The sequence below is a fragment of the Symsagittifera roscoffensis genome, chromosome 7 (assembly GCF_963678635.1).
Source record: "Symsagittifera roscoffensis chromosome 7, txSymRosc1.1, whole genome shotgun sequence".
Classification (NCBI taxonomy): Eukaryota; Metazoa; Xenacoelomorpha; order Acoela; family Convolutidae; genus Symsagittifera; species Symsagittifera roscoffensis.
Window position 1 is genome coordinate 28,634,214 of NC_087068.1, and position 23,296 is coordinate 28,657,509.

The 23,296-nt window shown below is 35.8% G+C and overlaps 3 protein-coding genes across 3 annotated transcripts in view; 1 reads left to right on the forward strand and 2 right to left on the reverse strand.

Annotated features, from left to right (window-relative positions):
* LOC134850907 (torsin-like protein) overlaps positions 1–23,296 on the reverse strand; it is a 442,884-nt gene that overhangs the window by 362,232 nt on the left and 57,356 nt on the right. The gene's annotated exons all lie outside the window — the stretch shown is intronic.
* LOC134851978 (uncharacterized) lies at positions 124–8,045 on the reverse strand. The gene is made up of 5 exons (XM_063868254.1): positions 7,917–8,045; positions 7,644–7,735; positions 6,495–6,653; positions 5,222–5,428; positions 124–342 (listed from the first exon to the last, which is right to left on the reverse strand). Exons 1-5 carry the CDS (start codon positions 8,017–8,019, stop codon positions 124–126), a joined length of 780 nt encoding a protein of 259 aa, XP_063724324.1. The 5' UTR covers positions 8,020–8,045.
* Positions 21,257–22,372, forward strand: LOC134851289 (apolipoprotein D-like). Its single transcript, XM_063867303.1, has 2 exons — positions 21,257–21,603; positions 21,909–22,372. Exons 1-2 carry the CDS (start codon positions 21,387–21,389, stop codon positions 22,259–22,261), a joined length of 570 nt encoding a protein of 189 aa, XP_063723373.1. The 5' UTR covers positions 21,257–21,386; the 3' UTR covers positions 22,262–22,372.

Here is a 23,296-nt window from a genome sequence, read left to right on the forward strand (position 1 = left end):
AAAAATTGGGCAAAAAACGGAACAATCTAAATACTCCCTAAATTATATATGTGTCACAACGTGTCACAACCCTGATTTTTAAAGACGTGTCACAACCCTGCAGTCGAGGTGAAAAATCAGAGACTATAATCTAATCGTACGTTTTTGATCGGACGAGATATAACAGAAATAACAGAAAAGACTATTCGCCTGGAGGACCCTCTCCATTTCGGAGCGGAGGATGGCGTAGCTGTCTCTCGTCTGGTCGTTCTTCCGACTGTACCTCTGGGTGGTCAGTCTCTTAGTCGCCTCTTCGAACATGTTCGTGATCCGGTCCCGTCTCTCCTTTCGCTCTTCTATGACCTGAAACAATCAAGTTCATGTCAGTGTTTATTCTTTTCTCGTATACTTTTATCTTATACCCGCTGGATAAGGGTTAATTTGAAATGAAAATTCTATCAAATTTGGGCCAGTGCCCAAATCTATTGTCAGAGTTGAAGGCAGGGCTAGATTGACGGTTGATACAGTAATCGATTAATTTCCTGTTAACGTTTTGGGTCATCACTGTTACGATTTTTGTTTCGCATCATTTTTACAGTTTTGACAGAAACTGTAATTTTTTTGTATAACAATAAAGATTTAAAAAAGAAAAAACAGACAAATAATCATAAATTTTCAAAAAAAAATGCTTTCACTCAATAAGTATATGAAAAACAATTTCCAAAGATTTTGACGGCCTTGCTCTAAATTATTATTCTTCACGCTAAATTTTCACGCTAAATCATTATTCTTCTCGAGTATTTTTTATTGGATAGTTCCCGCTTTTAGTGAAAATTCCGACTTTTAGATCAAATGATGACTTTTTAAATTAAGTAAATCATTTGACTAAGAAAACTGTGTCAACTGAATTGATTGCATCTGCATCAAGTACTTCAAAACTCAGGGCTCGCGTTTTGCTCTATTGTCAGAGCTGAAAGCAGGACCATTTACCCAGTCCAACTTACTGGCAGCAAAAGTTTTTTTAAATTCGAGAAAAAGTTTGAGATTTGTGTTTTTCTTATTTCAGAGTACTCGAACTAAAAAAAATTTCATCAGATTGGTACCTGAACAAACTAACAAAAGAAATGTCTTTTGTCTCAAATAGAAAGTTTAAAAAGTAGTAATTTTTTATGTTATGGTAGTATTTAGTGAAATACTGCATGTCCAAGATAAATCTTTTCTTAAATGTGTTCGACATCAGGAACAAAGTCATGATTTGCTTCAATTTAACAAAAATTTCAAAAACAAAATTGCCATTCTCCTAAATAATTGTCGGTAAAAAGCGGTGAAACTGAAGACGATGGCTTAAATGTTTTTACTACTCGTCTGTGTGATTTTTTCTAACAAATGCTGCTTATGTAAATGCCATAAATCAATTTATTAACATTTTGTATTCAATTTAATGAGCACACAGAGTGAAACAGTGTGGCTCGAGTTTTTGTATCTAGACTTTTCTGACCTTACGTGTAATTTTTGTACAGTTGGCCATAAACTCTGGAAAGCCATCAGATGCAGTAAAGTTCAAAAACTGACTCATTTTTTTCGAACTGAATCTGACTTCAAAGACTATAAAAAGTCTACTTCAAAGTCTATGATTTCGAAGTCTATAGAAGTTTTCTGATTCAAAGTCTATAGCAATCCAATTTTAACTGTTATTTCTAAAAATAAAAAATGTATATATTTTCCTTCTTGAGTTTATTTTTTTCTGGTCATTTACTATTGTTTTATAATTTTCTGTTTTTTTCTTCTTATAGCACTTAAGTTTTCAGCAGCATCCAGCTTGAAACACCAATTTTCACAAAATTGAAGTTTTTGTCGGAAGCGTTCTCGAAAAACTTTGCTGATTTTTCAAGTTATCTAAGCTAGCAAATTATGTTACGAATTCTGATAAATTTTAATGGCTCCAGTTTTTTTTTGCTAAAGAGGAAAAGTTTTGCAATTTAATGAACGCGCGATATACTTCGTCCGATTAAAGCGTTAGCGGCAAGTAAGTTTATCATTTTTAATTGAGTCAAGCAAATTGCTCTTAAGAATGCGTTTCTTGATGCAAATTGTATCACTTTGCACTTTATATTTTGTGGAGGGGGGGGGGGATAAATTGAGAAATGAAAAGAAAATTGAAAAATCAAATATTTTCTAACTTGCATAATTTTTTTTTGTTGGAGTTCAAGAAAACATACCGGAATCACAAGCAGAAAAAGCTAAGCATTTTTGATTTTTGAGGTTTTTTGTATGACAAAAGCTTTCTTTTTAAAGATTTGCACAATTTTTACAGCAAAAGTCTTTCAAAATATGTATCATGATTATTAAAATAAGAGCTAAAAGTGATAGAAACTTACAACTATATAGCAAAGAAAACGGAGAAAGTTCGTTGACAAAGATTCATTAAATTTCGGAGAAGAACTATGCATAAGCTTTGATTTTGTGTGTGCGTAATTTACTTCAAATTGATGTGATCTCGAGTTTTTTTCAGAAACATCAGAGATAGAGAAACGCACTAAAAGTTCAACGAAAAAGTTGAACTATTTTACGCACAATTAAGACCAAAAACGACATATTTTTTCTCTCCGAAAATGATTTTTTAAAATGAATTTGAAGTGAATTACGTTGAGACACTTTTTTGCTTTTGCTCTGTGAGCAGCCTACAAAAAAGAGCGGCATACGAAAATGAGCAGTATTCAAAAATGAGCAGCATACAAAAATAAGCAGCATATAAAAATGAGCAACATAAAAAAAACAACACTACTCGTATCAGGGCAAAGCCTTGATATTTCGACTGCCTTTTACGGTCCATCGAGCAGTAATAACAAGAAAAAAAAAATTCAATAAATTTTTTTTTTCAAATTTCAGATTTTTTTTGAAAATCATCCCCCCCACACGCCATTATAAGTACAAAGTGATACAATTTAATCCTATTAACAGATCAATTATGGCAAAAAATATTTCTTGAACCAATTTGGAACGATTTCTAAGACGGATTAATTCTCCGCTTACGCGTTAATAGCGCGAAATTTATCGCGCGTTAATTGTCCAAAATTGGCCGAAATGGCAATTTTTAAACCCCCTAACTTTACGAAAAATGATCACAGGTGAAATATTTTTTCAAATTTAACCTCAGGACAATAACTTTTGAATGAAAAAAAAATTGGTCAAAACTGACTAGTTAAAATTTATCAGAAGAAAAAGAAACCCACCCGAGCACAAATATTCCGTTGTTTTCGCTAAGAAAGTCGGAAAAATGAGCGAAATACAAAAACTGGGTTCCCTTAAAGCTAGCCTATTATTGACGTATAATGATTAGCTAGTAGTTTTTGAAATCTGCTTAAACAAATTTGCCATGTCATTGTTGTTCCTTTTCGATCACCGTTGATGATTCTTGAAACTTATTTAAAAGTGGATAGAAATTTTCGGTTGGATGACTGCAGAGTTATTGCAACGAACGCGGTTTTCGAAAATGGCATCAAGATCATTTTCATTTATAATGTACAGGCCTGGTAGTTGATGAACTCGCTGATTCAAGCACCCTAGCTCCAAAGTTTTTATTGTATCTAAAAAAGTGTGGCTCAGTTTCAATTTTATTAAGTTTTATGCAATTTTCGACATTTTTACGAATTCATTCAACGATAAATAATTTGAAATTTAACACGAAAGTAACTTTAATAAGAAAGTAACGGAATATTTGTGCTCGGGTGGTTTTTTTTGTCTTTTTTATCTCACATGTGATCATTTTTCGTAAAGTTATGGGGGCTGGCCAATTTGGGACAATTAACGCGCGATATATTTTGCGCTTAACGCGTAAGCGGGGATTCAATTCGTCTTAGAAATCGTTCCAAATTGGTTCAAGGAAGCTTATTTGCCTCAATTGATTTGCAACTAGGAGCGAAATCAACCCCTTTGTACTTTAAATGGCCTGTGGGGGGATGATTTTTACACAAAACCTCAGATTTAATAAAAAAAAATCGTTTTATTTTTATTACCTTTAACTTTTTCATGCGATTACTGCTCCATAGACCTTGAAAAGCACTCGGAACACTCAGTGAAATATCTGATTAACATAATCACCTTGATGTATTAACCGAGTACTGTATTACAACCATTAAGTGGTATGGCTGTTACGTCATTAATTTAGTACCTGCCAAAAGGGATGTAGCTTTTTGACGGCCATTGTTCATTTGTTGGCTAAGTTACCGTTTAAACCTATTTAATTCAACTATTCTTTTAACTTCGTTTTAGTCTAATTTTAAGAATTAGTTAGCGTAGTTAGAACTCTTTTAATATCTTACACTATTTTAACATCCGTACTTAAGAGGTCTAACTAAGACCTGATAAGGGAATTCTTTACAGCGTCTGGGGGGATGAGTTTCACAAAAATCTCAAAGTGTTCAATTTTTTTAATTTAAAAAATTTTTTTCATGCTATTATTGCTCCATAGACCTCAAAGCTCATTCGGAACATTCAGGTCTTCGCCCTGATACGAGCAGCCTTGTTATTTTTGAATCCGAAGCGTGTTCACTGATCATGGTTGCGGACTTTCAGTTTAATCGGCCAAGTTAGACTCGAATATGTGATGCTGCCAATTTCACAGTTTTCGAGAACTTTACGAACAATGCAAAGATAGTTAACTGGAATGTGGCGAAATAATAGAACATTGACTATCCTCATTGGGGCTATTCTATTGATGGAGTTACCGAATGATGGAAAATTTTCAACCAATCATTGTCAAAAATTGGTTGAATAATTACCTTCTTAACTTCTTCTTTAATTTTCTCATCGGTTGGTAGTTTTAGTTTAATTTTTGATTGAATAAAAAATTCGAAAGTACCCACTTTTTCGGTAACATTTGGTTTCGAATATTTCTAAGCAACTTCTGCTTTTTTCACTTTTTGTCTAATCTTGACCCAATATGAGAAAACGCGTTTTGCTTTTCCAATGTTTTGTCCGGACAGCTTAAATCTGTATTTGGTCTGTTTTAAATGCTAATTATATCACTTTGTTTTTAATAGCGTGGAAAGGGATGGTTTTCAAAAACAAATCTTATTATTTTTTAAGTTGTTTTTTGAAAATATTGTCATTTTTTAAAGCAACCTCTTCCCCTAGAACCCAAGAGACAGTCAAAAATTTCGGGCATTGCCCTGATATACGAACACTATTTTTTATTACTTCCTTGTGATTTTTCTTGAAAGATTTTTTATAAATGTGTGACCTTGTTGATGCTGTCCCTCCACATCTTGCGCATCTTCTTGGCCCTATGCCTCTTGGCTGCCTCCTCTCTCTCCTCCCTTGCTATCTTCTGATAGTCTATTCTCTTCCGCCTGTCCCCCCTCTCCCTCTCCCTCCACTCACTCTCTTTCCTGCTGTCTCTAGTGGCACCATCCAATCCCCCACTGCCGTCCCAATTGTTTGTGGCTGACTGAAATATTCGACAACAGAATGAAGCTATAATACCAGGTAAATTACTTATCGACTTATCATCTAAATGGGAAATTTATGGGTAGATTTTTGCGAACAATGATTATGCCCACGGGCGGATCTAGGATTTTCTCGAGGGGGGTGGAGCGGATTTTCAAAAAATTGTCGAAAATTTTGTCGACCTTTCCGAGCGCTCCAGAACACTAAAAAGGCCCTATTTTGAAGAAAATATTTGCGCCGCAGACATATTTTTGAAAAAACAGGACTCCCTGAGAAAAAACAGGTCAAAAAGCTGGGAGTCGTAAAGTAAAACTGAAGGGGGACGCTTTGGTTGGTGAGGGGAGTCCCCCCCCCCCCACTAAGCCCGCCCCTGATTATGCCTACTGAGGGTGCTCGTTGCTTGAGGGTGAGGCAACATTACCCAGCCCAGAAAAATAACCAAAAAAATTGCATGTAGTTCTTAAATAGGGGCACAACAGCGGTTCGCCGTGATGAGCTGTACAGCTCTTGTGTTGGTCCTTTCCCCCGTGGATAAATGGTCTTAATCTTGATGGATTGTCTCAAATTGGTTCCACAGTTTTGGGGGGAAGTAAGCTGCTCGGCTTTTTGTGCTAGACATTTTAATGCATGACGGTGTTTTACTATTTGAGATCAACACAGTGATCAACATCAAGGTCAACGATCAAGACAGTGAGCCATGAGTACGAATGTGAGTCATAATTCGGACTATGAGTCATGATTAATCTGATGGTGAGTTATGATTAACCCTATTTTGTGCCATGGTGAACCGCTGACTGTAAGCCATAATTAATCCCTGGTCACAATCTGAGATATCCGGATAGGCTCTTTTTCATCCACCTAACCTGCCAAATTTAACAAGTAACTTTTTGTTCACATTTTCCGATTTTTACACAAATTGGCCTAAGGACTGATTAGTCTATGATAAACAGATTTGTTCTTCATACTTAACCATGTAATATTCACTGCTCTACCATAAACTTGATGCTTAATTGAGGTGGGGGGGGGGGGGGGGGTTGGGAAGAGCCATTTGATATACCCTTAGCAACCTGATTGTTGAGCATGTGCATGAGGTTTGCCCTGATGTGGGGGTTGTTGGTTCTGTCTATCTTCTCCATCAACTCCATCCTCCTCTTTAGACTGTCCACTTCCTGTCGCAACTCCCACCCACTCTTCGCCACTAGATCCTTCTGTTTCTTCTTCTCACTCTACAATACATGAATTCACATTCGAATCTAAGACTTTCTCGAGGGGGCTGGGTTTTTTCGAACTTTTTGGAGCGACAAAATGATAATTTTGAGCTCTCCCAAAACACTAGGAAAGCCCTATTTTGCCAAAAAAATTTCTACCGGGTATGCAATTTTATGTAAAAAATCAAATGATTTTTTTGGGCACTTTTGAAGGTTGTGACCACAAAAATGCGTTTTTAGGAGCTTTGCTCCCCCTTGAGTTCTTGTGTATATTGGCGCCATAGACACGTTTAGAAAAAGTTTAGGAATTTTTTTAGCCAAAATTTTTGTAAGCTAAAATGGATGTTAAATAGTATTAAGTAAGGCCCTCTTTTGGCGGCTAAGGAAGCGCTGCAATAGCTGAATCAAGTGGGTGAAAACTCTACCTTAGAATCAAGATAAAAGCATTTTTGTCAGCCTTTTGAAGAGATTATATATATCACAGGGACAACTTTAGAGGGAGGTGTTGGGCGGACGCTCCTCCCTCCCCCTCAGGGATTCGATCCTCTCCCCAACCAAAGGATCCTCCCTTTTGTGTTATTTAATGACATCCATTTTCGGCGATCAACTTTTGACGCCAATTTATACTAATTTTGAAGGGGAGCGCGCGTCAACAAACGCAACTTTTTGGTCAAAATATTTTCGGAAACCATTTTTATCAACCCAAAACAAGGTCGACGAAGATTTCGAAAAGTTGGAGCCCAGAAAAGAGAAGGAGCCATTTTAATATTGGCACAAAAAATCCAAAATGCCGAAATATACTGCGCCGAGAATTTCTGTTGATTTCACTTTCAAAAAAACTGAACAAAATCACCTCTTTTAGTAGTTTTGAACTTGAGGCAGCATTAATTGATTTAGTACCAGAAAACATAATTAAAGGATTCGGAATTTCTACACTAATTATGGCATAACTAAGACTTGAACGTTTTTCGCATTTTCGACTATCGCAATTTTTTTGGAAATGCGAACCTGTATGACGATATTTCGCCTGCCTGTTCTGGACTGCTTGACTGGAAAACCGTGCAATGTGACTGCACGCTGGAATTGCAGGTAGTCCAGACCTTCAACATGGAATAAACTATTCTTAGGCTTCAAATGCTTTTGTTTTTAGAAGATTTATATGGTATTTTTTCAATTTGTGCAGAAATGAAAGACTTGTTTCAAAAAAATGATCGTAAATTTTTATAAGTATCCTTAAAAAGCAACAGGAACTTAGAAAAACATCAAAACTCTTGTATGTACCTGAACTTGAGGCAAGAGTTCCTGAGGAAAGAGAATCCACTAAGGTATTAGCCCTTCTTCCCCTTTCTACACCATCCACTATCAACTTTTCACCCCTCATCATCTTATCCCTCCTCGTTAGTGGACCCCCCTCTTCCCGCTGACACAGAACAGTTATGTCGTGACTACCCAATGCATTTACTGTTTCCCAGTTTGAATCACATGCCCCCAGCCCAATTCCGATTTGACTTCTTTTCGGGGGGATTATGTGTGGCTTGAGCGCTCGCTTAACATCTGTTTTCCACTCTTTCTTTTGGTGAACTCCGTTGACCTTTTTGGGTTCCACATAGGGAACGATTTGGGATCCCCTGTTGATGTTGTAATTAGGGGTAGTGTTGTTGTTGTTTACGCAAACTTCTCCACTTCTCTCCTTCGAATTGTCTTTTCGATGACCGTAGTAGAGAATTTTGTAGGTGGGTCTGATGACATTATTCTGACAGCTGCTGTGTGCAACCTGGAAACTATATAACTTAATAAATGTTTGAATTGTCAAAAATATTTAAAAAAGTTTTGGTAACTCATGTTGAAAAGCCAGCATTTTAATCTATCAACCAACCATAATTAAGGCATCGCTCAATTGTGATGGTCTGCTATAGTCTCTCGAGACAAATTAAAAAATGGATTAAAACAAAAAAATGTATTTTTTTCATCCCTGCTTCTAAACACCTGTTCTCACCAAAAATTGATGTTCATGTGGGTTAGATAAAAACATGATATTTAAAAATTATTTAGGTTAATTCTATGTTGATACGATTTTAAAATGCTTCGGAACGTGAACAAAGCAAAAACGCAGTACATTATCGGTGTTCGCTCCACCCTCGAAATTAGATTGAATTGGCGGCGAAGGTAACTTAAGAAAAACTTTAGGGCCAAAAAAACGTATGTCATAGTTGAACACCAAAGGGGGAGCAGTGTAGAAAAATTTGGCCGCCAGCATTGAGTAGCCAAATTAGCAAAGAAATTCCCCTTCTCCCACCCTCACCCCCTCCTCTGTGGCACGCTTCTGTACCTGATTAAGATGGGCATGAATATCAGCAGCAACACTGGGCGTCAAAGTAGTCCCAGGTATAGAAACTCTCTCTCCATTCCACGAAATGTGGCTCGCATCGCTCCTCCCTTTAACTTCTAACTTCATCGCGATCACTGCATCGAGAAAAATAAATAATTCACGTTTGTTTGAATAGTATGTACGTCAACTGGTTCAAAATTAACATTTTTAAGCCCAAAATTGTTTTTGGGATAATTAAACATTTGAAAATAGCAATGCCTGTATGCGCACCATTTTTATCAGCCAATAAATATTTCTCGCGGAATTACTAACTTGTTCTCAATTATGCCTCCTATCAAATGGTTTATTTTTTTCAATTTACATTTTTTTCTTCGTGCGTTCTTTGTTTTTGTTCACTTGCCATTTTATAGCGCACTTCCAATGGTTTTCTTTTCTCTATTGTTGTATGTCATGGTTGGTCATAGCCGGTGACTTTTTCTATACAAGGCACCGCCGACAAGCCTATTTTCAGATCTCCAGACGTCAATTTCTGCGTTTAAAATTCTTCCATTCTGTCGAGCAATCAAATGGCGGTATGGATATTTCAGACATAATAGACATATTAGGCGCCTTCATTTCAGTGAAAAAAAAAACAGTTCTACATCAAAAAGCTTCAAAATTTTGAGATGAAATAAAACTAACGCTATTTTCAGGCCGTTTTCCTTTCTATCAAACTGATGAATGGGAGTGTGATATCGTTTCGAAGCGCCTCGAAGAAGTTGTCAACAACTCTAGGTCTTAGTATTATGCAGAGAGGACTTTCTTATTTTTTGTTCAGATTATTTTAACTTTCTGAGTTTTGCACAGAATTTTTGCAACGAGATTTAACGCACTCGTTAAAACACATGGTCAATTTGAAATACGTTTAAGTTTTTCTTCGTTTTCAGGGCCGTAAAGAAAAAATGTTACATAAGTTAAAATCTAAAATTAGTTTCAAACGGTTTAGATATTAATCAAACGTAATGAATTTTCTAAAAAAAAACAATGAGCAAATCGCTTTCATTACGAGGCCAAACTGTGCACTGGATAGGCGCACAATTTTGTGTCTGTATGTTCCTGGATTCCATAGACAACTTTGAAACATGTTCCAAAATGTCAGTGGATTCCAATTGCAAAACTTCCGTGGAATCCGCGTACAAATACCTGTAACTTAAAAATTTTCGGCACATTTGTTGTGTCTCGGATTCCGCAACAGGCAAACATAACTAGTTATTCTGGATTCCGCGACTGCAAGTGGATTCCACAAAATGTAAGTGGAATCCTCAAATGTAAGGGGAAACCGCAAAATTTGTAAGCGGAACCCGAAAATGTCAGCGGATTCCGCAAAATGTAAGTGGATTCAGGATTTTGTCTATTACTGAACTTGCATATGAGCAATTGAAAGCTGGAGCTGGAATTCTTATCTATAGCAATGCGGAATTTAAAGGCAAGGACTTAACAATTTTCAGTTGCATCCACGAACAAATCTCAAAACATTTGTCAACTAAATCGGTGGATATCAGCTTTTAGTGTTTTGGAAGCTTAACACCGAATAAATTAAATATTTGTAGTCCATGGTTTGGAAACACAACGCACAGCATATCGCCAACTTAATTGAGTATTTGGGATTGCATCAGTATTTGGGATCAAATTCAATAGGTCAAAATTTGGGAACGAAGTTGAGATCGAAGTTGACAGGATTTGAGATCGAAGTTGGGTTGACAGGAACTGACACCAAACGTTTCAACTGGTAGTTGATCAATTTAGTAATTGAGATTGACTTTATCTGTTGACCAGCAATTCAAAGAAATAATTTTAAACGCTATACTAGACATATACTTATATGTAAACGGAATCCGCAAGCAAAATGCGGATTCCTCTTACTATTTGCGGATTCCACTTACACGTTGCGGGTTCCGCTTACAGTTGCGGAACCCGCAACAGCTCAATTTAATTCTACAAATGTGTCATTATTTGTTTGTGGATTTCACAAATTGTTCTGAATTCCGCAAGTACGGTTGCGGATTCCGCAAAATCACCTATTTTTGGAGCGATTTTGAGCGGTACAGTGTTTGAGGTAATAGTTTGTGGAATTCAAAACAGCAAAGAAGATCGAAGAAAAGTAGCAAAGTTGCGGATTTCACGACAAATCTGATTTTGGCCTCTTGCGGAATCCGCTTGCATTGCACAGAATGCACAGTTTGTCCTCGTTATAATAGTTTTCAAAATTTCTTTAGTTATCAGAGCCATTTGTTACTTTGAGTCACCCAGTTGATCGCATAAAACGCGAACCGCATATCAAATCATTAAAAACATAATGTAACAAATATGTTTTTTTTTCAAATGTTCAAGAATAATTGTTTCATCAAACTCAATCTGTGATGAGAAAACTTCCCGTGCTGACAAAAAAACTAGTCATACAATTATCTTACAACATCTCATACATTAAAAACTGTATAAATTTTCTATGACTAGCATTATTTCATAAATGTAAGGCAATATATAAGACCGCATTTTGTGTTGCCCATTTTTAGTTCTGTTTTCTGTGGAGTTTGTTTGAGGACAAAAACTGTATTTTTCGATAAAATCATCAATGCTGTGTAGTTAATTGTTTCATACCCAGCAAAGTGTTCCAAAGCATTCTGCAGAAAACATTTACCATAAAAATGTTTATATCTCCTCAGGGTCCAACCCCCTGCCTACTCAAAGGGTCCCCATTGTACTTTTTTGAGATATCTATCTTGGTTGACGGACCCTAAAAATTTTCTAATTTTCTCTACTCTTCACCAGTTGAACACAGAAAATTTTCTATTTGAAAATTTTGCGAGCACGATAGTTATGACTGAATCAGAGAGCCCGCACAAGTCTTTAGTACGCCAACGAAACAGTGTGTTAGTGAACATTTTCATTCAATTTTGAGCTATTGTTTGAAAAATAAAATCAGCCTTTTCGTTATAGCCACACAAGAGCGCATAATGAGATGCTGGTACCAAGAATTGCAGAATTTTGGGAAACTTTAGTGCAAAACAAATGAAAAATGTCTCATACATTATAGAAGTGGACTGACCTTGTTCCATGACTAAATTGGTATAAAACCAGTGGTTTTGATTTGTGTCAACGATTTTTTTTGATTTTCGTGGCAGTAAAAAAAACATGTTTCAGCGGAAAAATTTAATGTAGAAAGATAGCTAAGACCTTTAAAACTGTTTTCATTGCAGAATAAATTATTCAGTTAAAAACGCTTAAAATTTTTTTGAGTCAGTTTAATTACAATGAATGCAGCAAATTTATTTTGAAGTTGACTAACAACGGAAAACATAGCTTGTTTTATGCCAAAATCACACCCGTACTGGCAGCAAAATGGATTCCAATAAATTTTTTACAGACAATGATGCAGAGACATGTAAAAATTGATTTGTATCGATTCAAAGTTGATTTACTTTAAAGCAAAAACGTAGCTTAAAAACAACCTTAGTCGCTTCTTAAATGATTAAAAACTTTTTTTTCAAGCTTTATTGGTTTAACTTTTCGATGAAATTCGATGAAATTAAAATTGCTTTAAACTGCTTTATTTAAATTTTTTTTGTATACTCAATTTATACAGACCATTGACGGATTTCATTCAGATTTGCTAGATTATCAATAGAAAAATAATGAAAACAAACATTTAACAGATGCTTTCTGATCAACTTTTAATTTTGATTTTCAACCTGGAAATTAACGGTGAGAATAAATAATATCTAAATTTTCTGCGCTAAAGCTGAGTTTTTCTAATTAAATACTTTTAATTGTATGTTATCTCTCGAACAAAATTGAGACTACAACGTTGGTAGGTAACGGGAATAAAGTTTTTGGTTATATATACTGTTTATTATTGCGGGCACCCTTAGTTTTGCACTAGGTACGAGAAAAAATGACTGTTTTTTTTCTGACATTTCATTTGAAAATCCACAAATGTATAGCGCTGAAACGTTTGAGCTTCAACATTGAAGTAAGCGTTGAAGTTCAAACCAGAAACTTTTGTCTTTCACCGTGCGTCGTTTTTTAGCGAACAATTTTTTTTCGTAAACTAAGGCATCAATTATCACTCTAAATCACTTATAAACTGAGGGTAGTAATTTTTGTTTGGCATGGTCTCGCAATGACAGATGTTAACTGAAAACACACTTTTTTTCAGTTTGAGGTTTATAATCCGTTAGTATGTTAGAAGATGAGAACAAAATTAGTCATTTTTTTTGGCTTAACTGCAGCTTTTAATATGATTAAATAGCTGTTTGTATTTTATTTGATTTTATAGTTAGATTTTTGTTTGCCATTCGAGTTTAAAGAATAACTGTTCCATAACAAAGGCTATTTTGCAGAAATTTTTTGTCGCTAAAAATTGCCTTATGATGTAGACTTTGTTAGTGTAATTTTAAGATCTCTCCATCTCTACTCTTCACTAGTTTAACACATAAAATTTTTCTAATTTCTTGCTAAAAAATTTGAAAATTTTTGCGTGCACGGTAGTTGTGACTGAATCAGAGAATCCGAGAATCCGCGCAAGCTTTGAAAACGCCAACAAAACCGTGTGTAAAAGAAAATTTATTCTTTTTTGCGCTCTTAACTGAAAATGAAAGTCAGTTATTTCGTTCTAGCGACGCGAGAGCGCATAATTTGATGCTTGTACCGACAATTTGCAGAATAATAAGGTTTTTAAAGCGAAAAATGTCTCATAAATTATAAATTTGGACTGAATTTGGTCAACCACCAAATTGGTTTAAGCCCAGTGGTTTTGATTTTTGTCAACGAAACGTTTGTTTTTATTTTTGGGGCAACGGAAAATAAGGTAAATCGGAAAAGTTATACGTAAAAAGGTAGTTTAGACCTTTACAATTTTTTTCATTGCGGAATAAAATTATTCAGTTAAGAAACGCCAATTGATTTTAAAGAGTCAGCGTAATTAAAACGAATGCAGCAAATTTATTCTACAGCTGACTAAAAACGGAAAACATAGATTGTTTTATGCTGAAATGACACCCGTTTTGACAAGAACTGGAATCAATTAAATTTTTTACAGACAATGATGCGGAGACCTTTAAAAATTGATTTGATTCGATATAAAACTGGTTTACTGAATCTAAAAACGTAGCCTTAAAAACGTCGCTAATTAATGACCAATTTTTTTTTTAGTTTGACGTTTCTAATCCCTTAGTATCTTAGAAGATGAGAGCAATAACTAATTTTTTTTTTGGTTGAATTGCATCTTTTTATGTTGTTTAAATTTTTCACTTTTTCTTTGTACTGTATTTGATCTTAAAATTTTTGTTTTGCAATTCGAGTTTAAAGAACAAGTTTTTCAAATCAAAGGCTTTTTGTTTCAATTTTTTTTTGCTAAAAATTTGCCTAGTGATGTAGATATTTTTAGTATAGTTTTAAACCTCTCTATCTCTTCTCTTCACTATTTGAACACAAAATGATGCAGAGACCTAAAAAATTGATTTGATTCGATTTGAAATGGGTTTACTTTAATATAAAAACGTAGCTTAAAGAATAACTTCAGTCGATTCTTAAATGATTTAAATTTTTTTTGAACTTTTTTCGGTTTACCTTTCCTATGGAGTATAATAACAATAAAATAGCTTTGAACTGCTTTTTTAATTGACGTTTTGGGCACTCATTTTATACAGATTATAGACAAAGTTCATTCAGTTTTTCTAGACTATCAAACAATAGAAAAATATTGGAAACAAACAGTTGACATATGCTTTCCCATTATTTTTTGAATTCCATTTTTAACCTGAAAAGAAACTATGAGAATAACTAATAACTTATTTTTCTGCACCAAAATGAGTTTTTTTAAATAATTATATTTACTTGTATGTTATGGTATCTCCCGAACAAAATTGAGCCTGAAAAGTTAATAATAGCAATAATATTATAAAATTTTTGACATATTTAGACTGTTTCTTACTGCGGGAACACTTTTATTAAGTCGGAACATACCCGAATTTGGTCGACCACGGTCGTAACTTATCTTGCTTGGGTCGAACACGGTCGAGCATATTTGTTCCGATCAAGCACGGTCGAAGCATACCGAAATGCTGTCGAGCACGGACGAAATACACCGAATTTTGGCCTTGACAGTCGAATCATACCGATGTTTGGTCCAGACGGTTGAAACATAAAGCGAGCACCTTCACGTGGGCGGTATAAGATATGAAACTCTTTGGTCGATTAGTTCTACACCTCCCTTACCCGAGCCAACTCTAGGTTCTCCACCTTACAACAACAACATGTCCATTCGTACATTTTCCACTTACTGTGTTTCTGAGGTATGGCGTTTCTGCAAAAACTGGAACCCAAAAAAACCAATACATTAGATTGAGCAATTTTATTCCGACTATTTTGTCCTAAGTTTCTCCAATTTCCGTTTTTTTTGTGGAAATCACTCTAAATTAAAAAGCAACTGGCCAGTTCAGCACTGTGCATCTAATAGTTTTGCTTTCGAGCTGCCTCAATTCGATCAGATTTCTTGATTGCCCTAATTATTATGACGCACATGCCTGGTGTGACCAACGCTACCAGCATTGCACTTCAGGACCTGCCGCAGAGAACTGCTTCAATCAACGGCTCACGCACGAACTCTGCGCCAACTCTTTCATCAGTGCTGCCACAAAACAGTTCACATTGACAATAAACAGCTGCGTGACGTTAATCATTGTACCATTTGTCTAGAGAAACAATTCCTAAATGTTGAAAAACTGAATTTTCATGAAAAAATGAACTCTTATAGTTCAATTCTCTTGCATGTTTTTTTTTCACGAATCTATAAAAAACTGCATAATATAGACCTCCGTAACATGTTTGACTAACGAACATTTCACACAAATTGTGTAGGTGCCTTCATTGATTTTGTTCACGTGGTCCTACAGGAACACTTTCTGCTAAAACCTCTTTTATGTTCCCCTGTGTGCATGCTGCTACACCTGCTAAGTACCTTATTCCTGATTTACTAAAATAACACTTGAATTAGTTTTTTCGCTAGTCAGTGTTGCTCGTCAATCGTCGTTCGCAGCTAATCTGTAAGATTAATTGCAAAAATATCAAAACATTTTGAATTTTTTTTTGAATTAGGACGCTCGCCACAAAAATCTTCTAGCAGGCAAGAAAGCACCACGTTTTTTGAATTAACTTTTTTCTTAGCTCACAAACAAAACTATTTCCACAGAATGATGACGTCTATACCAAAGTCAGATATCGGATAGGATATAGATGATAGAAAGATGGTGGAAACCGTCGAGATGGTAGAAACACAAAGTGAGCACTTCGAACTACGCTACATAAGATTTGAAACTCAATTCATTAATCAGTTTTAGACCTCCTTTATCCGAGCGAGCTCTAGGTTCACCCTCTTACATCAACAACATATCCATTTTTACACTTTCCACTCTCCGCATTTCTGAAGTATGGCGTTTCTGCAAAAACTACAATACAAAAAGGTCCTACATGCATTAGATTGAATAATTTTATTTGTCCTAATTTTCTCCAATCTCAGTTTTTTGTTGAAACTACACTGAATTAAAAAGCAATTTGCGTGTTCAGCACTGTTCATCTAATATCTTTGCTTTTCGCGCTGCCATAACTCTGTCAGGTTTCTTGGTTGCCTCAATCATTAAGACGCACAAAACTGGTGTGACCAACACTACCACCAATGCACTTCAGGACCTGCCGCAGAAAACTACTACTTCAATCAACGACTCACGCCCGAAGTTTGCGTCCACTCTTTCATCAATGCTGCCAGAAAGCAGTTCACATCGACGCTGCGCAGCTGCATGACGTTAATCATTGTATCACTTCTCCAAAAAAAAATTATAAACGTTGAAAAATTATAAACGTATAATTTTCTTGAAAAAAGTATACCCTCATAGTTCAATTCTCTTGCATTTTTTTCGCGAAATTTATACATAACTGCATGAAATAGGCCTCCGTTGACTTTTTCAGAAAAAACGTCTATGTGCCTTCAATGATTTCGTTCTTGTGGTCCTGCTGGAACACTTTCTACGAAACCCTCTTTTATTTTCCCAAGTGTGCATGCTGCTACACTTGCTAAGTACCTTATTCCTGTTTTACTAAATTGAAACAAGCACTTGAATTAGTTTTTTTTTCAATAATCAGTGTTGCGCATCAATCGTCGTTCGCAGCTAACCCTTGATACTAATAACAAAAATATTAAAGCTTTTGTCTTTATCTGATTCTGGAGACTTGCCACAAAGATTTTCTAGTAGGCCAGAAAGCTCATCTTTTCTTAAATTAACTTTTTTCTTGTCCCACAAACAAAACTATTTCCACAGAATGCTGACTCTTGTGCTAAATGCGGATATCGGATAGGACATAGAGGGTAGAAATATGATTGAAGCCGTCAGGATGGTAGAAATTTAAAGTGAGCACCTCGAACTGAACCTTTAAGATTTGAGACTGTTTCATTGATTAGTTTTACACCTCTTTTAACCGAGTGAGCTCTAGGTTCTCCCTTTTACTGCACCAAAATATCCATCCGTACACTTTCCACTCACTTGATTTCTGAAATATGGCCTTTCTGCAAAAACTATAACCCAAAAAAACCAACACACATTAGATTGATTAATTTTATTATAACTTTACTGTCCTAATTTTCTTCAATCTCAGTTTTTTGTTGAAACTACACTGAATTAAGAAGCAGCTTGCGAGTTCAGCACTGTGCATCTAATATCTTTGCTTTTCGGGCTGGCATAACTCTGTCAATTTTTTTGGTTGCCTCAGTCAATATGACGCACATGCCTGATTTGACCAATGCTACCACCATTGCAGCTAAGACCTGCCGCAGGCAATGCTCCAATCAATGACTCACGAACGAAGTCTGTGTCAACTCTTTCATCAAGGTTGCCACAAAACAGTTCACGCCGCTGCACAACTGCATGTTATTAATCAATGTATCATTTATCCAGAAAAAAAAGATGACAATATTTGAAAAAATGATTTTCAAGAAAAAAACTGAATTTGTGTAGTTCAATTCTTTTGCGTATTTTTCTTGAAAGATATACAAAACTGCATGAACTAGACCTCCCTAACATCTTCGAACAGCAAAAATTTCAAATAAAATATTTAGGTGCCTTCAATGATTTTGTTCTCGTGGTCCTCAAGGAACATTTTCTCCAAAACCCTCTTTTATGTGCCCAAGTGTGCACGGTGCTACACTTGCTAAGTAACTTATCCTGGTTTACTAAAGTGAAACAAGCACTTGAATTAAATTTATTCGCTAATCAGTGTTGCGCGTCAATCTTGTTCACAGCTAGTCTGTAATACTAATTGCAAAAATATCAAAGTTTTTGTCTTGTCAGATTTTGGACACTTGTAACAAAGATTTTCCAGTAACAGCTGCATGACGTTAACCAATGTACCATTCATCCAAAAAAAAAGATATTAGGTGTTGAAAATTCGATTTTTCATGAAAAAAGTGAATTATTTTACTTCAATTTTCTTGCATGTTTTCACGAAATATATACAAAACTGCATGAGTTAGACTTTCGTAACATTTTTGGGTAACGACGATTTCAGACAAAAGGTTGATGTGTCTTCATTGATTTTGTTCTTGTGGTCCTGCAAGAACACTTTCTCAGAAACTTTTTTTTTCTGTTCCCAAGTGTGGCTGTTGCTACACTTGCTAGTCTAATTAGTTTAATCCTGATTAATTGAAATGAAACACGCATCTAAAATTATTATTTTTCGCTAATCAGTGATGCGCGTCAATCGACGTTCGCAGTTAATCTGTAAAACTAATGACAAAAAAATCAAAAATTTTTGTCTTTGACTGAATTTGGACACTCGCCACAAAGATCTCCCTTTAAGTCAAAATGTACCTCATTTTTTATTTAGTTTTATTCTTAGCCCACAAACAAAACTTTTTCCACAGAACACTGACTTCTGTACTAAATTTGTATATCGGATAAGAGGTGGTGTGCGGTTCATTACAAAGTCACCAAATCTTTTTGGACTATTTTACGACGTCCAGTTTTGGTCGATAGAGCCGAAGCTATTTCTAAAAGCGTGTTTGGCGCCACTATAAACCAGTTTTGAGAGTGAGCGGGCGCCAGAAATTAATATGGACAAAATCTTCAAAAAATTTCCCAAAAACGTGTTTTTAGTCCGTTTTTCAAAAAAACTGCTTGCGGTGCAGAACATTTTGTTTAAAGGGTGTGTTTATGAAGCTTTGAATGAGCTCGTAAAATTATTTTGGTTCACCTAAAAATTGTTTAAACTTTTTGGGCTACGCAACTTTAACTTATGTGATACAATAATTTTGAGTAGCGTTTTGGAGGTTCTAATTAAATTCTTACTAAAGCTGAGATTCACCCTCAGAAAAATTCTGAGTAACTCAGCCCTCAAAAGAGTGCTGAGTGATGCATTAATATGTAGCAGTCACTCAAGGAGAGTTATTTACCGCTGACTATCAATTCCAACTTTAATAATGTTTTAAATGTTTAAATGTTTTAAAAATTTATGTTTTTCCACTGTAGGAAATAGCACAACAAATTAAAAGATTTTTCAGGTATCATAATAAACAAAAAAGTGGTTTTTGCTATTTAGAGAGGATGTATAAAAAACTTATCAGGCTGTCTGAGCATAGTCCGTTTCTAATATTTCCCCGCATTCCAGTTATTTTTCATGAGCGACGCTCTTTTTTGCTATTCAAGGTAGTTTTGTTGCGTCTAGAACTTTCACGTGATACCACTTTTGCAACAAAAATTGGTCAGAGTGTTGCAGACTTGAAGCTCACACACTATTAGTGCCATATCAATTATTAGTTGGATCTTTTCCTCACATACTTAGAACAAAAATTCGCACAAAATGACACTGAAGTATTTTGCTGCTGTTCTGCAAAACCATCACCATATAATAAGATGCATAAACTTCAACTTCACCTTATTGTTATGACTTTCGTAACGAAAGTAATTGAAAATTTGTGCTCGGGGTGGGTTTTTTCTTCAGACAAAGTTCGACTTTTTAACTAGACATTTTTGATGTTTTTTTTTTTAAAATATCATTCGAAAGGTATTATTGTCTCGAGCTGAAGTTTGAAAAATTTTTCACCTGTGATCATTTTTGTAAAATTATGGGGGTTTAAAGATAGCCATTTTGACCAATTTGGGAAAATTAACGCGCAATCTATTTCGTGCTTTCAATGCAGAAGCGGTTATTTGATCCGGGGATTGATCTTAGAAATCGTTCCAAATTAGTTGAAGGAAGTTTATTTGCCATAACTGATTTGTTACTACGCGCGAGCTCAATCACTTTGTACTTTAAGTGGTGTGTGTGGGCATGGTTTTTGCAAAGATTTCATATTTGAAATTATTACTGCTCTATTGACCTTGAAAGGCAGTCGGAACATTCAGGGCCTCGCCTAGATACGAGCAGTCTTGTTTCAATTAAGTTTAAGGTGTATTCTTGATATAGGTTGCGCAATCTCGCAACAGAAATCGTACAAAGTTGCGATATATCTTTTTGGGTTAAGCAAAATAGAGGCGAACCTTCGTGGTCGCGAAAAATTGCGCATAAAGTTTTGATCACGCAAAAGCGCAAGATATCTTTCTCGGCCGCTCAAAGTCGCGGAAAATTATTCGAACGCGCAAAGTCCTGAGATACTTTTTTGAGTCACGATTTTCCGAAGTAGATTGCGGAACTCAGATTGGAAGTTGATATAAACCATTTTTTTTCTAGATAGGAAGTTAATGGCATGGTTATTTGGTGGCTTATATGAGCAGATGTCTACAATGAACCTTTCTACCATTTCGCAATTTCTGATTCTTATTAATTTATGAGTTACGCATCACAAAACCAAGCAAAATTACATGCACTGAGCTCAAGTGAAATCATTATACCATAATCAAATTGACCTGGTTTTTGAATCAGGACGGAAAGTTTCTTGTGTGCGTAACCTTTATTCTTTAATCAAGAAAATCATTCGTTGCTTTTTGTTTTTGAAGTAGATAATTGAAATCGACCCTCAAACCCTCGTAGCTTTTAAACGGTTGCTTCACCTACATTTCGACCCAGATGAACTTCGTCTGATGCTCAATGGTGGCATGATGTTTGATCCGTGAAAATAAAATCTCGACTAAATTGAAGCGCTTCTTCAACGTGAACTTTCGATGCTTTTGGAACCAACTTCAAAATTGAATGTTTGATGTTCCAAGCCACAATAGAGTCGAGTAAACAGATGGCCTTATTGTGGAAACAAAATATGCGTTGGTAAATGACATCACCCACTCAGCTATAAATTAAAGTTCATCTAGCTCCAAAACTCCCCAACAACCATTCTCAACTTCTTTTACTTTCATTTTGTCATAAGTCTCTCTAGCAATCAGTAACTAACATCAAGTTCCACAATGAAATCCTTAGCTTTCCTTCTCAGCGTTTCAGCCCTTGTTTCCGCCACTCTGGCCAGAATCCACGTGGGGCCCTGTCCGGACATCAGTGGGAAGATAGTGAGTGTTCCCGACCTGTCCCCCTTCACTGGGAAGTGGTATGAGATCCAGAAGTTCAACAACTTCTTCGAGAGGGGACTGGAGTGCAACTACGCTGAGTACAGCCTCAGTTCCGATGGTAATTTAAAAAAAGTTTTGCCTTTTTTGTCTTCATTTTTGATACTTTTTTGTTGGTGCGGTCTTCCATTTATTCATGTTTCTCTTTAATGAACAGTGACTATAGAAGTTTTCGAGCAATTCTTTGAAACTTCAGACCATAAAATAGCTTCGAAATTGCTAGATAACAACTATTTGCTCTAGTCTAGTCTAGTCTAGTCAAAATTCCCATTGATAATTTAAAAATGCAATGGAATATTTTTTGCCCTAGAGAAAAATATGCGATGAAAAAATAGACGGAGATGCAAATGCGACTTATGCTTTTAGGAACCTACATCAATGTAAACAACACCGGCTACAATGGCGAGTCATACACCAGCCAAGTGGGAAAAGCCACCCAACCCACCCCTCCCCTCGGCGCCTTCATCGTCACCTTTGGGGTCAACCCCATCACCCCCTCAACCCCCAACTACAACCTCCTAGCTCTCGACACTTCCTCGTACGCTCTCATCTACTCGTGTTTTGACGTGTTCAACATCGGTGGCATTGAGTACTCGTGGATTTTGAGCCGTGAACCAACTATCTCGGCTAGTGTGCTCGAGTCTTTGACTGGAAACTTGACTGCTCTTGGCGTTGACGTCAGCAACTTTGTCCTGACTGATCAGACCAATTGCCCATAGAGAGACAAATAGAATTATTTGCGAACTCTTTCTTTAATAAGTTGTAGTCAAATTATTCAAGTTTCCGATAAAAAATTAGTTTTGTGATAGAAATTCGAACATTCTAGAGTAGTTTCTGAAAAAAAATTTTGAGTAATTTTTCTAAGAAGCAGAGGTAACTTAACGAAAGGCAGCTTGTGTGCAGCTGCAACTCAAGCAACTACATTACTACTAGACCAAGTGATAAAGTGCCTGAAATTTAATAGGGTTTTATCACAAAAGCAGCAGATACTGAAATAATTTGAACATCAACACCTGGACCAAAACAAAAAGTACAAGTTAGGAAGCGTTACATTAAAAATTTTTCCTGCTTGCAAAAAAGGCCTAGAAATAGTTGTGATTTTGTCATTCAGAATTACAAATAAACTGTCTCCTTAATCATACAACATATGACTCGACTCCGTGCAAGCTTTCGTTTGAAGTAGCTAAAATAGCTCAGAAAAAGCCGGTCATTGATAGCAGCCGGGACCAGGGGCGGATCTAAGATTTTCTCGAAGGAGAATTTGCAATATTTCAAAAAAAAACTCGAACATTTAGATCGACCAAATTGAGCTCTCCTATATCACTACAGAGACCACATGTTGATCATTTTTTTTGCGCCGCAGGGAATTTTTTGAAAAACAGCCCAAAAATGCATTTTGAAGCTCTTTTTGGATAGTTTTGATCAAAAAAGTTGCGTTTTTTGGCGCGCGCTCCCCTCCGCAAAATTAGTATATATTGGCGCCAAAGGCACTTTTAGAAAAATTTTAGGTTAGTCAGCAAAAATGGATCTCTCAAATTAGTATAAAGAAAGAACCCCCTCCCCCTCAAATCCACTACTGGCAGGGGTTATAGCTGCTTCCTAGTTTTTGATTCAAATAACGAAGAAGAATAACCAATCCAATTAACGAAAAAAAAATAACCCATGCTTCCTAATTTTTGTTTTGAGTAACCAATCCGCGAAAGAGTTTTTTAACAAAATCTGTTTAACCCAATGAAAACACTGCTTTGCTGAGT

Coding starts and splice junctions, on each gene's coding strand:
- LOC134851978 (XM_063868254.1), bottom strand. CDS start 8,019: ATGATGAGGGGTGAAAAGTTGATAGTGGATGGTGTAGAAAGGGGAAGA. Junction 7,736..7,916: donor AACTCTTGCCTCAAGTTCAG/GTACATACAAGA, acceptor TCCATGTTGAAG/GTCTGGACTACCTGCAATTC. Junction 6,654..7,643: donor GGCGAAATATCGTCATACAG/GTTCGCATTTCC, acceptor CATGTATTGTAG/AGTGAGAAGAAGAAACAGAA.
- LOC134851289 (XM_063867303.1), top strand. CDS start 21,387: ATGAAATCCTTAGCTTTCCTTCTCAGCGTTTCAGCCCTTGTTTCCGCC. Junction 21,604..21,908: donor GTACAGCCTCAGTTCCGATG/GTAATTTAAAAA, acceptor TTATGCTTTTAG/GAACCTACATCAATGTAAAC.